This window comes from Haemorhous mexicanus, chromosome 3 (genome assembly GCF_027477595.1).
Source record: "Haemorhous mexicanus isolate bHaeMex1 chromosome 3, bHaeMex1.pri, whole genome shotgun sequence".
Lineage (NCBI taxonomy): Eukaryota > Metazoa > Chordata > Aves > Passeriformes > Fringillidae > Haemorhous > Haemorhous mexicanus.
Window position 1 is genome coordinate 49,271,692 of NC_082343.1, and position 22,583 is coordinate 49,294,274.

Sequence of the window (22,583 nt, forward strand, 5' to 3'; positions counted from 1 at the left end):
TCCTGAAGCAATCCCAAGAGGAGCATGGAGTCATGACGTCATGTCACACTATAGAGTAGCAATTGTCAAGTCAAGTCTTGGGACATTTTATGTGTGGGGAAAAGCTCAAGCCTTACATTCACACAGGATAGTCTGGGGCAGAAGTGACATAAACCTTCTTGGGAGGGTCCATTCTGCAGGGTGGGGTAGGGAATGGTTGGAACCAAAGCACTGAAAGATGGCGCACAGTCTTGTTAGATTTGGACTCTAAGACACTACCTGAATATAGGAATTTTCAGATGGAAAGGTATAAAAATAAGAGAACCAGGCTGGGGGCCTGTAGAATGTGCAGAACCACAGCCTTTTCACTGTGAATAACTGCATTGGCTCACAATCAGTAGGGCTCATCACGCTCTCACTGTCTGTCTTGCCATCAGGTCCTGTATTCAAATCTGGTTAATGGAATTGCTTATCCTCATGCTGCAAGTAGAAAAGCAAGAATCTGCTCATGTGCAAATGGAGCATTTGTTTTCTATTCAATTATTTCATAGGTCTTCAGAAACATGGCTAGAAAACTAAAACCAAAATTTTTCAAGGCTTTTTCAAATATTTTTTCAAGTATTATTTTTCAAGTATGATTGAAATTGGCAAGATTCACTAAAATTTGCCAAAGGAAAAGAGCAGAGAATTAACACACAGTAAATTTATTTGTCAGTGAATTTTTTTTTTTTTTTTTTGAAAACTGATTAATTTAAAAAGTGATTTTAAAGCACAGCTTTTTCCATTAATTCAGCGTTATGGAAAAACATAGGGCCACATATAAGACAAGACAAAACTGGCTTCTCATCTTGAAGAGACCAAGGTGGCATCCATTGTTATGTCCCTTGGGTTTTGACATCAGAGGCGTCAAAACTGAACAGATTAGATACAACCTATTTCTTGAATTTAAATGTTGAATGGAGAAACAAGGCAAAAATCCTGCCGTCATCAACATATTACTTTGAAATGCTCTAGAGATTTAGGGGAGAGGAAGAGGGAAGAAAAATCAAGGGAACAGAAAAAGTGTGTCTGAATTACAAAGGACAACATGAAATTGACAGGTTTTGAATTTCAAAATAGCTTCTGGAGTAGTTTATTTATTTCTAACCCTGATTTAACAGCACCAAATAAATATTTAAATACATAGAAATGGGTTTTTTGAAAATTCTTGTGGAAAAGCAAAGATACTAGGAAAAACAAAGGAAAAGGAATTCAACAACCCATATTGTTTGAATAACTTCTTTTAAACTACCATATTCTGTAAGAAAACCAAAATGGAAAATTCTCACTTTTAAGCAAATGAAAGTCCTCCTGAGGACAGCTACTTGCTTTAATTCTCCAGAGAGCCTAAAAATGCATAAAGTATATTTTAATGGGGAAAAAAGGTTTATTTCTAAAATATAATTCCCAATTTGCCTTCATTTTTAGAGTAGGTAATGGACATAAAACAAATGAAATGCTTAGAAAATGGCTTCTAAAAATAAAGTGCTTGTGCACCATTTTCTTTTTTTTTGCATTAAAAACATTTTTCTCTCTTAACCAGAGGCAAAATTATTTTAATATAAGAGGCTTCCTTCATAATCTAAACAAAAAGGAAGATTTAAGAGCAGATCTGTCAAATGCTGTGGGAATATAGCTCTGACTGACTAATGAAAATGTATAGCTTTTAGCCTTTAGAACTGTTTGATGACACACCCCCTGACCAGGATGTGATTATTGACAACCACTGACATCCAGGAAATCAACTCTGTCACCACACACAAATTTTAAGTCTGTACAAAAGCTATTAACTTATCTTTTTTTTTTTCCCAGCACTCAAAAGTATTGCCTTCAAAAACCATATTATCTTTTCACAGCAGTTGCTTTGTGACTTCTGTTGCTACTAAGAATATGTATCATGAAAAACAATGAATTGGTAAAATTAATAAACTTTAAGAATCCAGTGCAGGCATATCTTGTTCTTGGAACTAGTTTGATCTCAGTTATTTTAAATCAAAACTTCAAAAAGACAAAATAAGCAGTACCTGTTGATCAACATTTGCTGACTCTGTATGGTGCAGTGGAAATTACTACACGTTTGTCACAAACCTGACACTCCAGTTCAAGGAGTGTAATTAAACCTGTTATTTAAATTACACTTGCTCAGTGCATCAGCTCAGTTTCTGCCCACTCTACAGGACCAGACATGCATGTGCATAAGCAGGAAGGCAGCTGGCTCTTGCTCACCTAGGTGGAGACCATTTTTCTCTAAGTTCAAAGAAGAAACTCAGGCAAATCATACTTGTTGTATCTGCTTTTAGATGAGACTTCCTCTCCTCTAAACTACTGCACTGACAATAGATGCAGAATTCTCATTTGGTACAAACGTAACTCAAAAAATTCACGTATTTTTTCGAAACCTTTAAACTGAATTCTCAGGATTGTTAGATTCAGTAGGACAAATTTTACAGCAGCTGAGTGTATGTATACATCCAAACCCTGATGTTCAGCCACTGGCATCTGTTACAGAGGGAAGAACAGCAATCATCACATTGCACAAATATTTCTAGTGGAGTTTCTTGATCTTCATATCTTTACAACTTCAATTACTTTTACTGCTACACTCACATCATCTGTACTTGTTCTTGGAGGATGAATTTTCCATAGTTCAAACATTTTGGAGAACTATGAAAACCTAAATGCCATTTTCATAATTATTAACATTTTTTAAAAGGAGATTTTATCCCCAAACACTTAGTAGGAAAAGAAAAGTATTTGATACAAAAATATTTTTTACAGAGGAATAAGATGAAGCTTTCAGTTTTCTGGTGAAAATATAATTTGTCTTGTCTAAGTCTCAGATTTCAAACATGCTTAGTGGTGCAAGGTGCAGGACAACCACATGGCAGAATATTTAGGAAAGCTGCACTGCTGAAAGCAGGCTCAAGTGATGTGGCTCAAAAAGTGTTCAGGGGAAGCAATGTCTGACAAAAGCTCAGCGTGGTGTGTTTGGATATCTCTTCTCAAGGCTTTTCCCACCCACACTAAGGACCGTGAATTTTACTTGGAAATCCTTTTACTTGAAAAAAGAATTTCAAAAATCAGGTATGTATGCATGCCATTCAAAATATGTGTTTGGCTGAGATGAGAATGTCTGGACCAGTGATTTCAAGAGAAAGAGGTAGGGGGAGAAGGGAAAGAAAAAGTTTGAGAGTTACAGAATCACAGAACCTTTAAGGATGGGAAGAACTTTAAGATAATTGAGTCCAACTATTAGTCTCGAACTGTGTCCATCATTAAACCATGTCCACATTCTTTGAGCACTTCCAGGGATGGTTGCTCAACCACTTCCCTGGGCAGTCTGTTCCAATGATTTACAACCCTTCCCATTAATATTTTTTTCCTAATACTCAATCTAAATCCCCCCTAGTGTACCTTGAGGCCATTCCCTCTTGTCCTGCCACTTGTCACCTGGGAAGAAGAGACCAATCCCCACCTGCCTACACCTCCCCTTCAGATAGTTTTAAGAGAGTGATAAAATCCTCCCTGAACCTCCCTTTCTCCTGGATAAACAACCCCAGCTCCCTCAGCTGCTCCTGCTAAGATTTGAGCACCAGCCCCTTCACCAGTTTGGTTGCCCTTCCTCTTTCGTCTCTAAGACCCTTGGCTGTAAGAGGAAGGCATTTCCTGACTTGAGTCTATAAATTGAGAGAGTAAAAACATCCCCATAAACTGAAATGTGTAACCCAACTGGTTATGTACCCCAATTTCTTAAGCCTTGAAGTAAATGGTAGGAGGCAACTCCCCTTATTTTTCAACTGTTGGTATAAATATGGATGAAGAAAAAAGTGAGGTGGAGGGGGAGGTAAGGGATGGGAAATGAAAACCAAAGTTATTCTTCCATGCACTAAGGAGCAAACACATTCTCTGTATGCCATGAATTACAGAGTCATGACAAGCATCTCACTGTCAGAAAGGGGAGTTATAGCATTATGGGGAAAAAAAAAAATCTTAAAAAAATTGATCACAACTGATGTGTGTGAAAAGTCATCAGGGTTAACTAATTTCATCTTCCCAAAGAACTGGTTTCTTTCTTGTGCTTTTTTCTTAGGTGAAACAAAACAGGTCCAAATCATTGCACTGATTTAAAAAGCATGAGGATGTTGTGTGGGTTTTTTTTAAAGTATTATTAACTAATAAGTTCTGATATATGTTGCCATACGTAAGGCAGCGCCTGAGGCAGTCTTTTTGCTCTCAAAAGAAGAAAAGGAACCACATCTAAAAATTTACAAATTAAACAACAACAACAAAGTGATTAAGAAATTCAAAAGCACTAGCATGGGGAAAGAAAGTAAACAAACAAAAAAGATTTTTAGCTATGCTTTGAAATTAGATGGTGAACAGATGCTTTAGAAAGATAAAGAAGGGCTTCTTTCAGGCAGCACAAGTTTTAGGCAGCCTTTGGTAGGACCAAAAGGCCTCTGATGCTAGATGAGAGAGGTGAGATCAGACAAAAGCTGTGTGAAAGCAAGGTGACTTTGCAAATGAGGGTCTTGCAGGAGAAAAAGAAACCTTTTGAGAGAGTTGCCACACATCTGTCCTGTTTAAGCAGCACCAACTGCATCCTGCTACCTTCCTAGCAAAGCACTGGATGGACTTTCTCTGGCTCAGCTGTCCTGTGTTTCTACCAACTCCACCCTTACAGCTCCTTGTGCTCCACACCATATCAGAAAGGAATTTTTTTTGGTCATTTGTACCTGAAAAAGCCTTTTCAATAAGCCAAAGTGATCCAGCATGCACCCTGGAGCAGACGCAGGGATCATCGCACATCAGCTTCCAGAGCAGATATGCAGGGCTTCCTTTCTCTTGAATGGTGCTTGCTCAGGCTAAAAACATCTGCTTGAAATTTTTGTACATTGCATCCAAGATCTGAATACATTTTCTGCACATTTAAAAGGTAAATGAAACTGCCAGAAAGCCTGTCAAGATTAAAACCACTGAAATCCTCTTGAAGTGATGAGAATTCCGTCTCTTGCTTTTCATTATCCTACTACACTGCACATAATGAACTTTACTGCTAAAAGATAACCAACAGCAAAGAAATTCTAGGAAGAAGCAACTTGAGCCTATTCAGTCATTTGCAGTAGGTGGATTTTACAATTAGTTCAGAGCAAAACCTGCCCTTTATTAGCACAGCAATCTTTTTGAACAGTATTCATCTTTTTCACATCATTTTATAGTGTGTTATTCCTTTATCAATTATTCAGTTATAACACAGTGGCTTACTGGAGTTTCATCCAGGCACCAACACAAGGTTTCTTTGCTCCTCCTTTCCCCTTGGATAGGAAATTTTGGAACATTTTAGGCCACGTGCTATGAAAATCAGTGCCATTGCTCAAGCCACATTATACTGTGGTCTAGCCTGTATAATGGTTTTCATCTTGTGTTCTGAGCCCATGGGACCCAGACTCCTTAACCATAGTCCAGGGAAAGAGACTACCAAGGGGCTTTTATCTGCATTCTGCATGAATTTAAAGGGACTATTTTCAAGAGTAAAGTTCAGTCAACTGCAGATATTTTCAATAAACACATCCTATGTTTATAAAATATTTCAATTTACCAAGAACACTGCTTATTGCATAAATTTTTATTTTCCATAGCAATAATTTTTTAAAGATTAGCAATTTTAAATGAGAAAACTGGGAAAACAAGGTACAAAATGGAAGGGAAAGGGGCAGAAAACACAAGGAGCTGATGTGATTAATTTTTTATTTAATTACTTTTAGTTTGTGAATTTATAATGCATCTTAGGAGTTAGGCTCTTCCTCCTATTTGGAGAATGAAAAATGTGTTGCAATACTATAATTTCTCACTGCATTAAAGGATTACTTCTCTACCATGAGTAGAGAAGTAATCCTTTAAAGAAAAAAAATTAGAAAAAAACCCTTTCCTAAGTTCAGAAAGCTCTCAGGATTTGTCTGTGTTGCAGCAACCCATTAACACAAACTTTGCCTTGTTCTGACATACTGGTTGAGAAGATCATCCCTTCTTCTGATTCCTCCTCCTTTACTGAATACTCCTCTCCCAGCAGTTTTCAGAGGCAGCCCTGCTGCCAGCCTCTCTTTCCATTTCTCAAGGGAACCTTAAATCTTTGCTTCGTTGTTTTTTAGTTTGGCAAACGTTTTAGGTAAGCATTCCATCACACTTTTTGAATAAAGATGCCGACCACGCCTAAGGGTGGCCAGATGTGACATGTTAAATGTGGCTGAGGAGTTCTAAAGGGCTGGGCAAGACTTAACACAAGCTGTGACTTCATTCTTTAAGTGCAAGGAGAGACCAGTACACATGGTGAGAGAGTGGATCTGTCACCCTTGGCTTTGACTTTTTAACAGAGCAATTTGGAGGGAAATACTAAATGAAGTCCAAAGGTAGGGTATGTCTAAGAAGGCAGGGATCCTGTTTTGATTTACAAATAAGAAGGACAGTTTGGCACCCTGTTCTCTGCCTGAGTTTCCACCACAGCACATCACTGTGGGGGGAGGGCCTTAGATGGAATTTCACCTCTGTGTCTCTGAAAATAATACATAGAGACCTGGAAATAGGTAAGAAAGCAGCAGTTTTTTTGTTTGTTTGTTTTTTTCTTTGTGTGGGAACACTAAAAAAGTACCCCAAAGCTCCTGAAAAAATTTACATGAGGGATGGGGTACATCCAAGAAAGATGGCAAAAAATTTCAGCATCTCTGAGGGATCACAGCTCTGCTTTGTACAGGGATTGCTGCTAAACAGTTAAAAAAAGCACACATGAGTGGTAGTGTGTCTCCTCACAGAGAAATGCCTGCTACAGCTAGGAGAAATTACCTGACTTATCCCAGCACTTTCTTGCATGTCAATGTCTAACTTTTTAATCACAACCACCCTGCATAATATGGAAATTAAGAACATCATCATTTCCAGTAATTACCAGAAACATACACATTTTCCAACAGGGTGACATTATGTCATGAATCCCCTTGTCAAGAAGAAAAAAAAGACAAAACATATCACACTTGTTTGAGAAGGCAAAGTGATAGATTTGTCATGAGGGTAATCATCTATATAAAAAAAAAAATCCACTATTATCAACTTCCTGAATTTCTGAAAAGGGATTCATTTTCTGCCTGAGCTAATAATGAACATTTTTCTTCTATTCATCATCTTCAGCTTTTTTTTCTCTTGAGATACATTTATCACTAGCTATAGAACCTGAGAAATAAAAAATAGGCAACATCCCTTTTTGAAGTAATGGCTTAGAAGACTATTAAAATCAAGAGGCAAAAGATGGATTTTGAAGATGTACATTCGAAATTCTTGTAACAGCTGCAGGTTTTTAACCCAGGATCTGCACCACTGGTTTAGTATAGGTATTGGAGAAAGTAAGTTTATCCAGTGATAACACAAAGTGAGGAAGGTTGTTTTTTTTTTTTTTTTTCCAGATAAAATTCACTGTAAAAGGAAGGAAATTGAAGAAATAATGAGATCAATGGCACTATAAAGTGCAATTCATGCTGCAGGAATTAATCTAGGATGATTGTTCAAGTACATTTAAAATCTAAAATGGCCTGCATTAAAGCAGATAATGCAGATGCTTGAAGTCTTCCCAACCCATCTGCCCATGCACAGCTCTCAGCCTGTCAGATCCTCACTTGGGCCATTGATTGACTATTTTGTGCTACTGAGAAATGGAGTGACAGCCACTCTAGGGGAAATGGCCCAAAAGTCTTCTCCTATGGTACAGTCAGGCCTGAGGCTCCCTGAGGATCCCAGAGTCCCAGCCCTGCTGAGCTTTCCCTGCTGCTGGCATTCCTGCTCTCTGGAGGAGCTAAGATGGGACATTTCTGCAGAAAAAAGGAGGAAGACACAGCATTTGCACTTCAATTCTTCTCGTGTAAGATTCTGCCATCACATTGTCTTACCATCCCCACCTCGTATTTTCCAACAAAATGAGACCTTATATCATCAGCCTGGGAAGCACAGGAAAGAAGATCCCTTACATATATGAGATGGAAGGAGCAGGACTTTCTCTGCTTTAGAGTAGATACACCTCAAGAAGACCACCTCAAATGCCCTTTTACCTCATCCCTCTACCTCAAGGTTTTCTGGCACGGCAGGAAAAACCATACAAACAATCACTGTTGGAGGTGCTTGCCTGATGCTACTGGGTGTGCTTTCACAAGGTTATTGCATAAGTGCATTCAGATCTTTCATTGGGCCCTGGCAGAGTCTCTGGGCAAATCAACGAGTCTAACTTCCAGGAGCAGGTTTCTGAGAGGTGTGCTTCAGCAACACTCAGATTCACATCAAGGTACAGGCTTCTGACATTAACTGGTTCCATACTTTCCATGGTGTCTCACTGGGATGCTGTCCAAATACAGCTTCTTGCTCTAACTTGCTATGCTAAGCAAGTGTATGGGATTTGGGAGATTACTCTCTGAGATTCTAGCTTGCTGGTCAGAAGCCAAGATGCAGACAACACCTATGAAGTCCCAAAGCTAAGCAGTTTCAGTATGCAAGGCTGACTGTGTACAGGAGAGGCAAATTTCACAGGCTTATAAAGCTAGTAGTGAAGCACAAACCCTCTGCAATTTTTTTCTGCAGTGTTTCCAAAGTGAAGGGGCAGCAGAAAGGAATGAGTGTAAATTCAGTCTCCACTCATTCCCAGCTAGGAAGCAGGGACAGCTTTCAACAGCAAATTCTCCTTTCAGTGTTGTATTAACCAAGAGCAGGACGGGAGAGGCTTTAATATCTGCTATTGAAGGTATCAAATCATGTCAGAGGTCAGCAAAAAAAATTTATCCTCCAGGTGATTTCTAGACAGAGTGCTCTAACACAGTTGCCAAGAAACTTGGCTATCCCTAGGCAGCACCTTAAAAATAAATACTCACAGCTGTTTCTAGAATTTGGCATAGTGAGTATTGAAATGGATTCTCTACTTAACACAGCAGACAAGCTAGCCAGAACAAAGCATGAAATCAAATTCCATCAATCCCTTAAATTTGTTTATGCAACCCATTGTTATTGCTCATAGAACAGCTTTGGCAAGCAAAGGCCATGACAAAACATAGCTGTAGTTTATAAAGAGAAATTCTTCCCATCTGCCATTTTTGTTGTCAGTTGGTTTATACTGATTTCTCTCCATGCAGTTCCAAGTTTAATCTGGGCACAGCTGCATTGAACCAAGGAAGCTGAAGTAATTTTTCTCTTCTAGTGAAGCAGAAATGGGGGAGAAAATGGCACCTACCACTTTTTTTTTTTTTTGGTAGGAATATGTTAGAAATTCTTTGCTGTAACACTGATGTAGATTAAGCTTGCACTTATGACTTGTGATACAAATATTTCTGCTAATTTCATTTTATCTGTGACAAGCAAGATGAAATTCACACCAAGGAGCATGTTCTCAAGTAACTTCTTTCTTCACATGGGAATGAGCTGACTCAGCACATGAATTATGGAGTCACAAATACATGGTGCCATATTACAGTGCTTAGATTAATAAAGATTTTGCCTTAACTATAAACAGCACCACTCGGGCAATAAAGGGATTTGATCTGTATCCACTTGGACTTCCACTTTACTCATATGCTGAAATGGCTTATGGGATTGTGCCCTACAGGTCATTATCAGTGGTCACAAGGTTGTATTCATTCCTGTGGGGTCTCTACTTCAAAACCTTTCTGGTCACTGCACAGCCATGACAGAGAAATTGTAAGCAGGCAGTGTCATCATGGCAGCAGAGCATCTATAGCACCTCAGGAGAGGGGCAGAGGCTGTCGACCTTGGTAAGTGGAGTCTGAGCTAGAGACTCGCTCATACCAAGCACAAGGAAGAAAACTATTAAAGTTAAAAACATGTCTCTGTAAGACGACCACAAGGGCATCTAAATTAAAGGACTGCTGAAGCAGTGAGGTTTGGGGCTGCCAGCCTAACTACCAGTAAAGCTCAGAAAGTTCCTTCTAGTTCTTTTGTTCTATGGTAGCTGTAGCCTTGACATGAAAACATCCCAGTGGCACAGGACTACTGCAGATACATTAAGAAACCTGAAATGCAAATGTTATGTATCATTATATGCTGTGAGGGAATTAACCTGGTTTAATTTTAAGACTTTTCAATCAGAAGGGCTCAGTGTAACAGAAAATGTTGCTAGAAGGTGTGCTTACTTCTATTCATTGCAATGTACTCTGAAGCCGGACAAAATCCACTGGGTTTTATTTATCAGCAAACCTTCACAGCAGATAAAGCAATCACTGCAAGAAAACTGTAATTCTTCTTTGCTAATGAGCATTGCTAGATTATTGTGTGACAGGAAGGATATGTCCAGGGAATACCCTGCTGAACATTTCATCCTCCCTGGAATATGCTTTTGTGAGATAAGTCATAATAAATATAAAGTGCCAATTGTCTATTGGGAAAGAGTAGGTACATGAACAACTTGATGCAAATATGGGAGAACCTGCTGACAGGCGTGGATGTGGTTTAAATGCCATTTTCAATGACAGCACTGTAGGTAAAGGCCGGGCACTTGTGTAATAGCTGGAAAGTGTCCTCGTGCCGTGGACAGGAAGGACTGACAAGAGAAAGTATTTTCTTACAATGCCTGATACAAAAATTCAGGAATTACCAAAATGGCCAGCAGAAAAATGCAGGAAAGAAAAAGAGGTTCAAACAGGCAATTGATAGGAATTCAAAAGATTCACACTATCTGAGGAATGCAAATACATCTTTGTAATATGGAGTTCCAAGCTTTAAGCATGCATCAATGAAGGGCACGAAGTGACATATATTTTAAAGTTCTAGAGACTACCTGGTTTATTCTTCCAACTAGAAACTTCTAATTTATTGATTAGGAGAGTCAACTATTTAGAAAGTCAATTGGTATTTTTTTGAAAGGTGTTAAGAGCATGATTCATGTTTTCATTTTGCTGAGCACCCGACCGGAATGTCCTTCCCTTCTCTCATTTGGACAGTCATTATTGAACATAGCTTCCCTGTCTGCTCCTGAACTCCTAAACAAAGCTGTCAAAGCTCTCCCCATCAGCTTTGAATATAAGAAAAAAGCTCCAATGGTTTCTAAGAGGAGAAAGATAGACAGGATGTTGAGTGGTAAATGAGGATATTTGGAATACATCTGTGGACACATACTTTGTCATTCCCTACTCAGCGCATCTCCAGCTCAGAGGAATGGATTCTCTCACACAGCAGCAGCTGTTACTGTTTGGATTGTAAATAGTCATAAGCCATATGGTGTGGCAGGAGAAAAAAACTTCACACTTTCTCACATGGACAAATATTATTATTGCAAAGCATAAACACATCTATATATCTATATATATATCTCTATCTTTTCTCTGGGGAAGAATACAGTCTTCAACCTGATGATAAAAAAATTATTGGCTTCCAGATGAGCAGATTACCTGTTAACAGTTGGTTTAGATTTTTAGAATTTGGATGTCTCAATAGAAAATAAATGTAGGTGTGCAGTAGATATAGATACAGCACTTTCAGATTGATAGATGGGGTGAAAGAAACACAAAATATAAACTGAGGTAGTGAAATAGGAGAGATTATTAGGAGGGGAAAAAAGTCTATATGCAATTACTATGGAAGAATATATTGCTATCTACTAATTAACTACCCAAACTCAGTATAATTGTGGCTTATCATGCAAATGGATCTGCAGTTTCTTCATGCATGTGAATTTGAACTTTCCACCTGGTCAGTGGAGCATGAAGTCTTTCAGATGGTCATGGATTATATCCAGACAAGAACAGGCCTCTCAAAAAGGATGGGACTTTGGCTTGGTAAGGGAAGCTGATACAATCGATGTGCCCAGAACTCGGAATAAGGAGAAGATGCAGTCCACTCCCTTGCTGTGCCCCAGCTAAGTGTTGCTTTCATTTTAAACCACAATTTCTTCAGTGTTCATGTTTAAAACCTACTAGTGCTTTTATTTATGTTATTTCTAAAGAACGGTTTAGCTTATCTTTTTGCTTCAAGCACTTTAATTAAAGGAAAGTGTGATCACATTGTGTGGGGAAGCTGGCAACGTACAGAGTTAACTTACAGTTCTGCAGAGCCAAGTTTCTGAACTACACCCCAGAAGTCTTAGCAGAGGGACACTGCACTTGTCAAGAGCAAACACTGGCACATTCTATTTGTATGGTTAGACAGACCCCAGAATAGAACCCATGACCTGGCAATTAACACTCCTTCTGTTCTGTGCCCATCTCAACCTGTATCAAACCCTATATTGACAGCAACTGGCAAAACAGAGCGGTTCTGAATTTACATGAAGAAAATCCCCACCAGCAAGAGATTTTGTTTGTGACTACTGCACTCCAAATGAAATGAGACAATGATAAGGATGGCAGGGCACTTCTGAGCCCACAGGAGTGACTCCTGACTTCAGGACACCAGCAGCCATGAAGGAAGTCAAGAGACCTTCCACATTAATCATCCTTTGATGAGAATCACAGTCCAGACCCAACCCATGGATATAAATAGAGGCAGAAATTCAGCATCTAATTTGAAACAAAGAAAAAAACCACAATCTTCCACAGGATTTGGTGTCTTTGCATCAAACAACCATTTTGCTCTAATGATGTTCCTGCCATTACCAGTTTTCAATGAAAATTACTTCGTGGTTAAATACTTTTCTACCACTGTTACCATTTCTATCCTGACATCACAAGCCACATTCTGTTACTATGTATTTGGTTACTAAAATTCAAAAGTGGAAGTAAAATGCCTGTGGATCAGGAAAACGGGTCCACTATTTCCTCTGAAACATCCAGCATGCCTCAAAGTGTTTTCTCTTTATCTTTGACAGGGAATGTGGTTCAGACCAACGATCCAGTAAGGACTAGATATCCTGACTCACTCTCGCCAAGCTGGCTGGATAACTCCACAGTCAAGACACATGGGGAACCAGTTCACCAGGTTCCAGTACCGAGATACTCCGCAGAGTAACTTGAGAATCCCCTCTGGATCTCGGCTCAGCGCAGCAGTGTTACTGCAAACCTCTCTACCAGTGTGAACACCACCATATCTTCTTCATGACAATCAGCTGGCTTCCTCCACAGGAACACAAAGCATTTGCTGCTCTCTTTTGAAATCCCAACCAACATTTCCAGGCACCTTTCTTTTAAAATACTTCTTTAAAATCACAATGTTTGCACAAACATAGCCCCATTTTTGATTTCAAGAAAAGGGAAATCCCACATACAGCAGATTTCATTGCATCTTTTTCATGTAGTGTTTCTAAAGTTCAGTCTTGAGTGCATGGCTCTGCTCTTGGCAGAGAGAGCTCATCTGAGAAGAGTACAATCGGATGATGATGGAAGTGCTGCAGTTCTGGGAAAATGGTTGTAAAAACCCCCAGTCACTGCAAAAAAAGAACAATCAGAAAATTTCTCCTAGTTTTATTTTTTAAAGAGATATTTAATCCACTTAGCAAATAAATCACGCAGGAGACACTTTCAAAGTGGTCACTGGACTTGAAGCTGATATACCTAAGTTGCAAAGGTAACTTCCATGCATGGGAACCTGTTCAATATATATATTTCAGACAACCACAGAGGTTGTCTTTACCCATAAAACTCTTGGTTTACAACCAGATAACATGATTATGGCCCAAAGGTTCAACAGGACAATAATTTCCACTTGCGAACTTGCTGTCGTGAGCTAATGACATCAACACAAATCACATATACAAGACAAAAAAATTAAGAACTTCATAGCTTGCAGATGTTAGCTAAATTATATGGAAAAAGATTTCCTTAACTCATACATCCCTAATATTTCCTTAACTAATACAATCCCTAATTGTTTGTGTAATCCTGTATTTTCAGCAGTGGGACAGCCAAATGGTTTCTTTAGTCACCTTTTTAAAACAAGGAACTACAAATAAGCCCTCACAAATTTGAACAAGTTTTATATTAATCATGCTCTCCCAACTGCAGTGCTGCCCATGGAGAAAAGACCTAGAGACAGCTGAAACAGTGCCATGAGATTAAATACACCAGCAGAGCAAGAAAAAATTACTGACATTTTAAGAATATGGAAATGGAAAGATTTTGTGGGAATAGCGTACCACATGAACAAAGTACAACTCACTTTGTAAGCAAGTGTAGTAAAAAGGGTTGTACTGTGGCTGCCTCAAACTGATCTAAGGCTGCCTGTGGCAATGCCTGAGACAATAAGCCAGACACACTGATTATAAGCTTTACCAGATAGATCAGGCTCCCTTTCTCCCTCAGAAAAGAAAGTGTTTTTTAAGTTACTTCAGCAAGCCTCCAGTTGATTTTTCCTTTTCATCGGGCTAATATGAATGTCCTGATTACCATCAGCAACAAGAGAAGGCACAATAAAGTTTACTTGTCCTAACCTGCAGCTATGCATATAAGTACCTCCCTTTACATAAGCAGCATTATTCTGTCTGGCCTTTCTGCTCTTATGGGCAAAACTAGGACTTAAAAAATCCACAGTGTCTCTCTGATTAAAATCAATAATTTAATGACTGAAATAGTAGTTGCATTTTTATGGCAAAAAAAAAAAAAAAACAAAAAGAAAACGAGAAAACAGCTACTTACAGAACGTGCAGAATACTGTTCTCATAAAGAGAACAGTCATAATTAGTCACCTGTAAAAAATTTTTCCCCCATCAGAAATAAAATTTTTCCCCCATCAGATTTTATTTTTCCTTTTTTTTTTTTTTAAGTAAAATACCCACCTCTTTAAATATAAAGATAGCAATATCATAAATTATTTTGAAAATCTGGGTTACACTTATCTTAAAAGTAGCTGCTTAGACAAAATACATCTGTTTAATGAGCTGACGTTTCCCTTTCAGATTCTTCCGAAAGCCAGATGAACTAACTGTGAATCAGATTTGTATCTTGATATTAAAAAAGAAATCACATTCCACTTCACAACAGAACACAACAGCAAACGTGCCTTTAAGTGCCTATAATGGCTACATTGTGTTTTCTGCTTAATAAAAGACATATAACTCTGCAGAGAGAATAGCAAAATCACTTCCATCTTACTTTTCAGAAACTGCTGAATAAAACTCAGAACAATAAAGATCCCTTTCCCCTTTCACATGGTTTACTCACCATCACTTTATTCCAAAACTCAGTTTCACTTGAAAAATGATCCATAACAATGAAATGATTTCTTCCTTGTCAAAAGTATCACTCCAATCATTTAAATTACTGAACGCAGAAAAGGAAACATAGTGCTGCACAGAGCACTCTAAAGACGCTCTGTTGTTTTTGCTGATGCAATGAGGCTTCTAAGCAAACGAGCAAGTTTGCAAGCAAGCTGGGTAGTGGCATTTTCCTCATGATTCAAAAGCGAAGTATGCCTCAGCTAACTGAATGCTCGCACAACGTATAATAAAGGAACTCAGGGATTCATACACGTCTCTAACACAATCATTTGTAAAACTTCTACTTGTATTACCATCTCTAAGTCTGCCACACCTCAAAAACGACGAGCCAGATAGAAACTTCTACTGGGTGCTGTGTGCAGCCAAGAGAAAGACAGCTTCAAGCCAGAGGCTTGTATTTAAAAGTCTCTGAAGTTTAAGTCCCTAAGGTGTATGAAATTACATTCCGCGTATGGAATGTAACTGTGGATTCCTGCTTGCTGCATATATAAATATGATAAAGTTCATCATAAGCCACACATTAAAAACATAGAGTCTGCCACAATGCAATTCCAGATTAATGCAAAAAACTACTGTGATAGGAATAAGTTACAAAAACGTATTTAAATAGGTTTATAAATGCATCTTTTAACAATTAACACCCTCCTCCCTCAAGTGCCAAGAAAAGCACAGAAGCATTTGCACGGTAATTTTCTAAGAAATGGGGATAACAAGATTCAGGGAAAATCTAAAAGCTGTGTCTTCCTTTCCACAGAGGTGCAGACCTGTCTGAGCCCTGAGAAGGCAGAGTTTAGACACAAACCTCTGCCTTAAGATGAAAAGGGGAGAAATCCATAACAACTTAATGACCGCCTGATAGGTAGGAGCCTCCAGTGTAAGATGTGTCATTTATTTCATCAATCTTTAAAGCTTATGTCAGCTGCCTTGACAGGTAAACCTTGTGAAGGTTCAAAATCTTTCAAGCACCAGACATCAGCAAATAAATGCTGATGCAGACCTTTACATGACCATCAACCCTCACCGGATTCATCGAATAACCTTTTTTCCTTTGCCAGCTTCTACTTTTTCTGACACACTGAGGTCTGAGGTAGTATTCCCTCTACACCACTTGACGTTTCCTAATGAGCTGGGAGGGCTGCACGTGCTGCAGCCCGCACTGCCTTGGAAACTGCATCAAGATGAATGCTCTCCACAGCTATAAGTTTTAACATTTAAAAGCTCATGTTTTCTTCCAAGCTGCTGTCTTTAACATCTTCCTCTGATGCCCTTGCTGTGCTTGCAGGATCTTCTCACAACTCAGAGAAACAGGCAGGCAAAACTAGGTAAGGACATGGATTAAAGAAGGGAGTGGTTCTTAGGGGAGCCCCAGCACCCTCTACTGGGGCTGGAGTGGTGGGAGGTAGCTGGGCCAGCCTGTGGCACTTCAGCCTCATGGCTGGGGTGACCCTTCAACAGCTGGGGCATGAAACTCCTACCCGCTGGTTTTCACTGGGTGAGAGGGCAGGAATGCTACTGGCCTGATTAACTGAAAACATGAGAAAAAACTTCTGCTTTCTTACAGCCTAGGAAATTCTACACAACACCTAATAATACACACACACACACACACACATATGTATATATAAAATGGCATAATATTTATGCTACTATAACCCAAACTAGTTACACACTCTCAGACAGCATTTAATTAGATCAGGGGGCCTAAATGAAAAGGAGAATAGAAATGCCGTGTTTACACCCAATAAAGTTTCCCATGCCAGTGAAACATCCATACTGGACTCTGACTGCACACTTTGGGATATATTTGGGCTGTTTAACACAATTATTACATTTACAATCCAGCTACCTGATTTCAGATATCCTGATCTGTGCCATCCCCAAACAATGTGGAATAAATTTAGATGTACCTTTAATCAGCACTTTTTTCCCCAGTTAATAGTTTCTGTGTTCTACTTATACAAACAAAATTAAATAAAACAGGATACTGATTATCCTGTATCTGTCCAGAAATATATAACTTCAAAGGATGTTATTCTGCAATAAATCTATTATAAGTGCTTTTCAAACTCTTTGATTTGCAAAAAATCAGCAAACTGTTTGTTATTGGTATGTACCTTTTTCTTGCTTTATTCTCTGAATCCTGCAACTCAGCAAATTAATATAATTCTGAAATTTTGTGAAACACAGGCATCTTTGCAAAGGATCCATAACCCTCTGGGCTTTCCAGTTATGAACAGAACATCTCCATTTCCTTATCTGTTGCTTTGAACCATGTTCATTGAACCCAGTGGGTTGGAAATATGTCTCCACTGTAAGTACTAAAGAATTTTTGTAGATCCATTGCATTACCATGATAACATTACTTTATTTTACTCAGCCATTTTATTTTGAGAAGCATTTAAGACTGTGTTATGAAACTTAATTTACACTGAGAATTACTTCATAATAGATTAGTTATTTAAAAAAACGAGGAAACAATTTCCACAGTTAGAAATACTGTGGTGAGAAGCTGTGATGTAAATGCTAAGTGACTGAGTTCTTAGTTTTGAAGTAACATTTGGGGGGGAGCATGGAGAAGGAGCGCAAAGGGGGAGTGATGGCAGCTTGTGCACTGCAGGATCCTGTAAGCTGGCACTCGGGATAGATACAGCAAGGTAAACCCCAGAGGTGAATTGGTGCATGGTAGAAGCCATCTTTAAAAGTCTATTTCTTTGCTTCTTCTTTTTTTTTTTTTTTTTAATCTCTTAGTTTTCATGCAACACAGCATAAAATCTTTCTTCAGGATCATAATAAACAGCTATCAGATATCAGAGATCTTTCTCTGCTGCCTTAACAGAAGGGCAAATAATTCAGAGACCAGTTGAAGTTCAATTACATTTTTCTGCAGTAAGCCACAGAAAGGTGCGAAGTAAATCAACTTTATGTACCCTTCCTGAAGTTCTTTTATATTGATCCCCCCCAGAAAACGTGGTTTGAACGTTTTCACATGTTCATCATCTAGCTCTGAGGTTTCATTCCTGTAGTAAGCACAAGTATATTCTGTTTTTTCATGCCCTATTTCTGAAGCAGAGCTTGCTCCTGCAGCCACATACTCCTTTCTGAGCTGTGGAAGTGGAGCACTTCACCCCAGCAAGGGGCCTTCTTTACCCACTGCTGTCACACTTCAGAATTCCCTGATCCTGTGGGTGATTAAGACAGTCCACTGTAATGCTGCTGTTCTCGATACAACATGCACACATTTCTCTATCCCAAAATTTAAATCACACTATTCTCCAGAACCATCACTCCAATCTGAAAAGCAGAGGAAGATTTCACATCTGATTTACTTTGGGAGGTCTATGTTTTGCAACATGAAATAAGGTCACAGATGGACTTTTATTGACTGAAGAAGCATTGCACCAGCACAGAAGCCCATCAGTCTGGAAGTCAGAATCTGATGTGAAATTCTAGCTGCTGAAACAAGTCTATGCATTGGTTAACATGACAGTTAATAACTTCACTGACACCAAATTAGGTGTTCCTTTAAGGCAGCTAACTTGCAGAAGAGTCCTATGTCCCCTGCAGCTCTTTGAAGGAAAACTGATCACCAACAAAATTACTTTTAACTGCCCCATAGATAATAACAAAACTGAGATTATCACTGTAGAAAGTATCCTGTCTCCACAGCACTGTGGCTCTCAACTTGCTCACTCAAAATGCACTATAATTATGACCTAAATACTGAATGCTGATATAAAAAAATTTAAACCCACCCATCCAGGGCACAGGGAGATCCTCTCGTGACAGGGCAACATCTAACACCATCAGGATAAAGAGCTGTGCCAGAGCACTGCCATGCGTGTGTGACCTGCCAGTGTCCTGCTTCCTAATTGCAACTGCCTGTTTTGTGACTGCTGATCACATCCCCTGAATAGGGCTTGAGGAAGTTATTCCAGGATGCACCATCAGTACTCTGATATCCTTTGTCTTATTGCTTTATGCCCAAATTAGTTCTGTCAGGTCAAGGCCTTACCAGGCAGGGTGCATGTTGCTATGGGACGTGGAGAGGAATGTGAGGCACATCATGGCCCTCACTTCACTCTGGTTTGAAAGAAATGCCACTTCACAGAAGATGAGATTACAGATTTGGAAATAATATGAAGTGGCTGAACTCTTCCAATGTACACTTTAGGGAAACTATAACACAAATACAGACTATTCCACAATAAGAAGTGAAAGCACAACTGCAAGATTTATAGCCTACAGTATTAATTTAATAATCAAGTCCTTATAAAATAACATCTAACACCATATGACAAAGGGAGCTGACAGTACCTTCCCAATCAGTGCTAAATAATGCATCCATAACAATTGCCTCACTTGATTATGGTAATGTAGTTGATACTAGACACAATTCTAAGATTATTGAAGTCAATGAGTGTTCTTCATTAATGCCGATGGAATTTGAATAAGACTCATCAAACTAAAATATATGAGAGGAGCTAAACGTGTAGTATGGGCATAAGAAGCAACAGTGGTTCTAACCTTGGATATTAAAAATTATGGTGTTCTCACTAGGTACCACTGTAGTGATTCTTAAAGATAATTATTTTGAATCTCTGTGACAAATGTAAATGGTTAAACAGCTGGTATAGGTCCCCGCTGTTATCTGTGCACATGACATCCTCTGACAACCCAAAATACAACTTGGTCAAAAAATATCAAGTTTTGATCATAAAATTGCACAGTTCTAAACTCTAAGTAAACTCTCTAATACTGGATTCAATTTTACAGTAGAGAATTATTACATGAAATGACAACAGTTCTAACTAAAAAGTCTGAGAGGTGAGAGGAATTCTTTTTGGTATTTATTGCAGAAGAATATATGAGAATACAACGGAAAGGACTCTGGTTATTAGTAAAGACAAAATGGGATAAAAATGTCTCCAACCTCTCTGATGGCAACTCCAAATGCAAACTACATAGTAAATCTGGACATAGATGTGCTAAGGGAACCTTAAATTTCACTGGTTTTTCTTGCTTGTTATGCTACAGACACTTGTAAGAATCAGAAGAAAATTTGCTTAGGAAAAACTTTATAACCCCTTTACTCAATTTTCTTCAGTACTTGTTTTCATTAATTTACACTATAAGAGCATGGAGTCTTCAGAGGGGTGGGACACTAATGAGGATGGTAAAGTTCATGGCAGGTTTGGGAATTCAAAGCAGAGGTCAGCATGTTCACCCTGCAGGAATCCTACACAGGTCTTCAGCATTGACACGTACTAAAATTTGTCAAGTTCCCAGCAACATCTGCCAAAATGGAAGAGCAGGGAAGTGCTGTTTTTAGTTTTCTAGCTATTTATGTTTGTTTTTTTTCTGTTTTCCCTTGCAGGAACAATGATACTTTTTGAAATCAGGATACTGACAGGAAGAGCTCCCATTGCTCTTTTCTTCTTTATAGATTCTGTAGCAGAAAACTCTGGTATGAAAAAGAATTTGGAGTAGCAGGTAACCTTCCCCTGCTGAAACGAAGCTGGGACCTCAAGGTCAGATCCTGTGTGAGATGTAAGAAACACAAAATACTGGAAGCAGAGAAGCACAAAGTCATTTCCTTGGATCAGATCTATGGTCTTTGGGGCTGTGAGTTAAAGGTAGCAGATGACATTGCTCTCCATCTGCAGCCAGACTAAAGCAAGAATTGTATCTGTGGACATATGTCCCATGCACGGACCATGACACTTGGGCATCAAAACAAGCAAAGAAAGGGTTTGTCTTGAACAAAGGAGTGCACATGAAATACTTACTGTTTTTAAAAAATGTGTTTTTAGCTGTTTTCCAAGGAAGTGGCTCAGTATTTCTTCCTTAGCAGAGTTCACCATCTTGGTTAGACTGACAACAGCAATTTTAAGCTTACCTAACAACCAAAACAAACCAAATCAGAACAAAAAAACTTCTTTTGAAGACACCTGATGTCTGCTAACTGCCTTATTTACATCTGACCTAAGTTTTATGTACTTAGGTTGATGACAATATTGCAATGCTGCAGACAATGGACACAGAGCGCTGCCATTTCAGAGGGGGAAGAGAAAATCATTATCCAGCTCTGTTACTTCTGCAGGAACGATGCCAGCAATCTCTGGGAAAAGCGGGTTTGTGCTTACATGGATTTCTTATGCAGCACATTACTCTATAATTTGTCCATGCTAGAAGACAGAACACAAAACCACTGACACTCTGCTCAGTCAGGCCTACCCACATATGGACATTTTGTGCTTTTTGAAAAATATGCGGTAAAGGTAGATTTTTTAAAAAAAGCTATCAGTTAATTAAAAAAAAAAAAGACAGAAAAAAGAGGCAAAAGTAATTTTATTCTGAACTTTCCAATGGATCTGTAAATTATGTTGCTCTTGTTGCTGGCTTTCTACACAATTTTCCATTATTAGGAGGCTGTTGCCAATTACTGGGTTTACAACCCTACATCCTCAATGGCAAAGTATATTTCAGTCAACAAATCTTGACTGGAAACAAAAAAATTAATTTGTTCTTCTGTAAATTCCCATTAAGCAGCAGTAAACAATGTTGTTCCTCTCTCTTGCTCAGACTTGCAAACACAGAATGTTAAACACCATTTTCTCATGCAGCATCACTTTCTCTCCATCACAAGGGCTGCCAGACAGTCCTTGTGTCCAACTTAACATTGGGCAGCACGAGAAAAACATTCATAGTCCAAGCTAGGTTGCAGCAAAGACTGATTACTTGTCAAAAATAAGGCAGAATTATACAAAGTGTATAAATAATCGCAAGATATCTATCAAACTCCCGGAGAGTACTATTTCAAAGTTAACTCAGGGTTTGATAGTTGATAGGGGAAAAAGAATCCATGGCTAGATGTCAATATAGCTCCAACCTGGCTCTTAGGAAAAGCAATGGCTGTGCCCCCATCCCTCCCCCAGCATCTGGCTTTAAAAGAACAAGTTTTAGCAGTATTTTTTGTAAGACTCATTCCTGTTTATCTATATATAATATCCACAGATGCTTTGATAACTAAAAATGACACATACACCCCATGAATAATAATACTATTATTTAACTAATATAACTTTCATAACTTTGTACTTTCTCGTACATATATAAGCAGAGCTTTATTCTTTAAGCTTCAGCTCATGGAATCACGCTATTTATTAGAAGTTCAGTTTTCACGAAGAAAATCAGGTTGTTTTAAATACTCAGGATCTCAGAGAAGGAACATAAACTCTAATACCTAAAAGGTATAAAATGTAATAAGGTAAATAATTTTTTTTTTAATATCTGACATTAGCAATGGAGAAATCAGAATCTCTTAGCACCAACTGAACCCCTTAGCATTTTGTTTATATCCACAATTGTCTAACATAAGCCA

At 38.6% G+C, this 22,583-nt stretch overlaps 1 protein-coding gene across 3 annotated transcripts in view; it reads right to left on the reverse strand.

The window, feature by feature from the left end:
• The window catches only part of LOC132324997 (SAM and SH3 domain-containing protein 1-like), a 529,996-nt gene that overhangs the window by 174,682 nt on the left and 332,731 nt on the right, over window positions 1–22,583 (reverse strand). The window contains exon 1 of one of the 3 annotated variants that reach the window (XM_059841718.1): window positions 15,147–15,325. The exons of the other annotated variants lie outside the window; for them this stretch is intronic. Within the exon in view, the coding sequence (XP_059697701.1) occupies window positions 15,147–15,191 (45 nt within the window). The 5' untranslated portion in view covers window positions 15,192–15,325. Of the gene's footprint in view, window positions 1–15,146; window positions 15,326–22,583 lie in introns of those variants that run through there. 3 annotated transcript variants of the gene reach the window in all.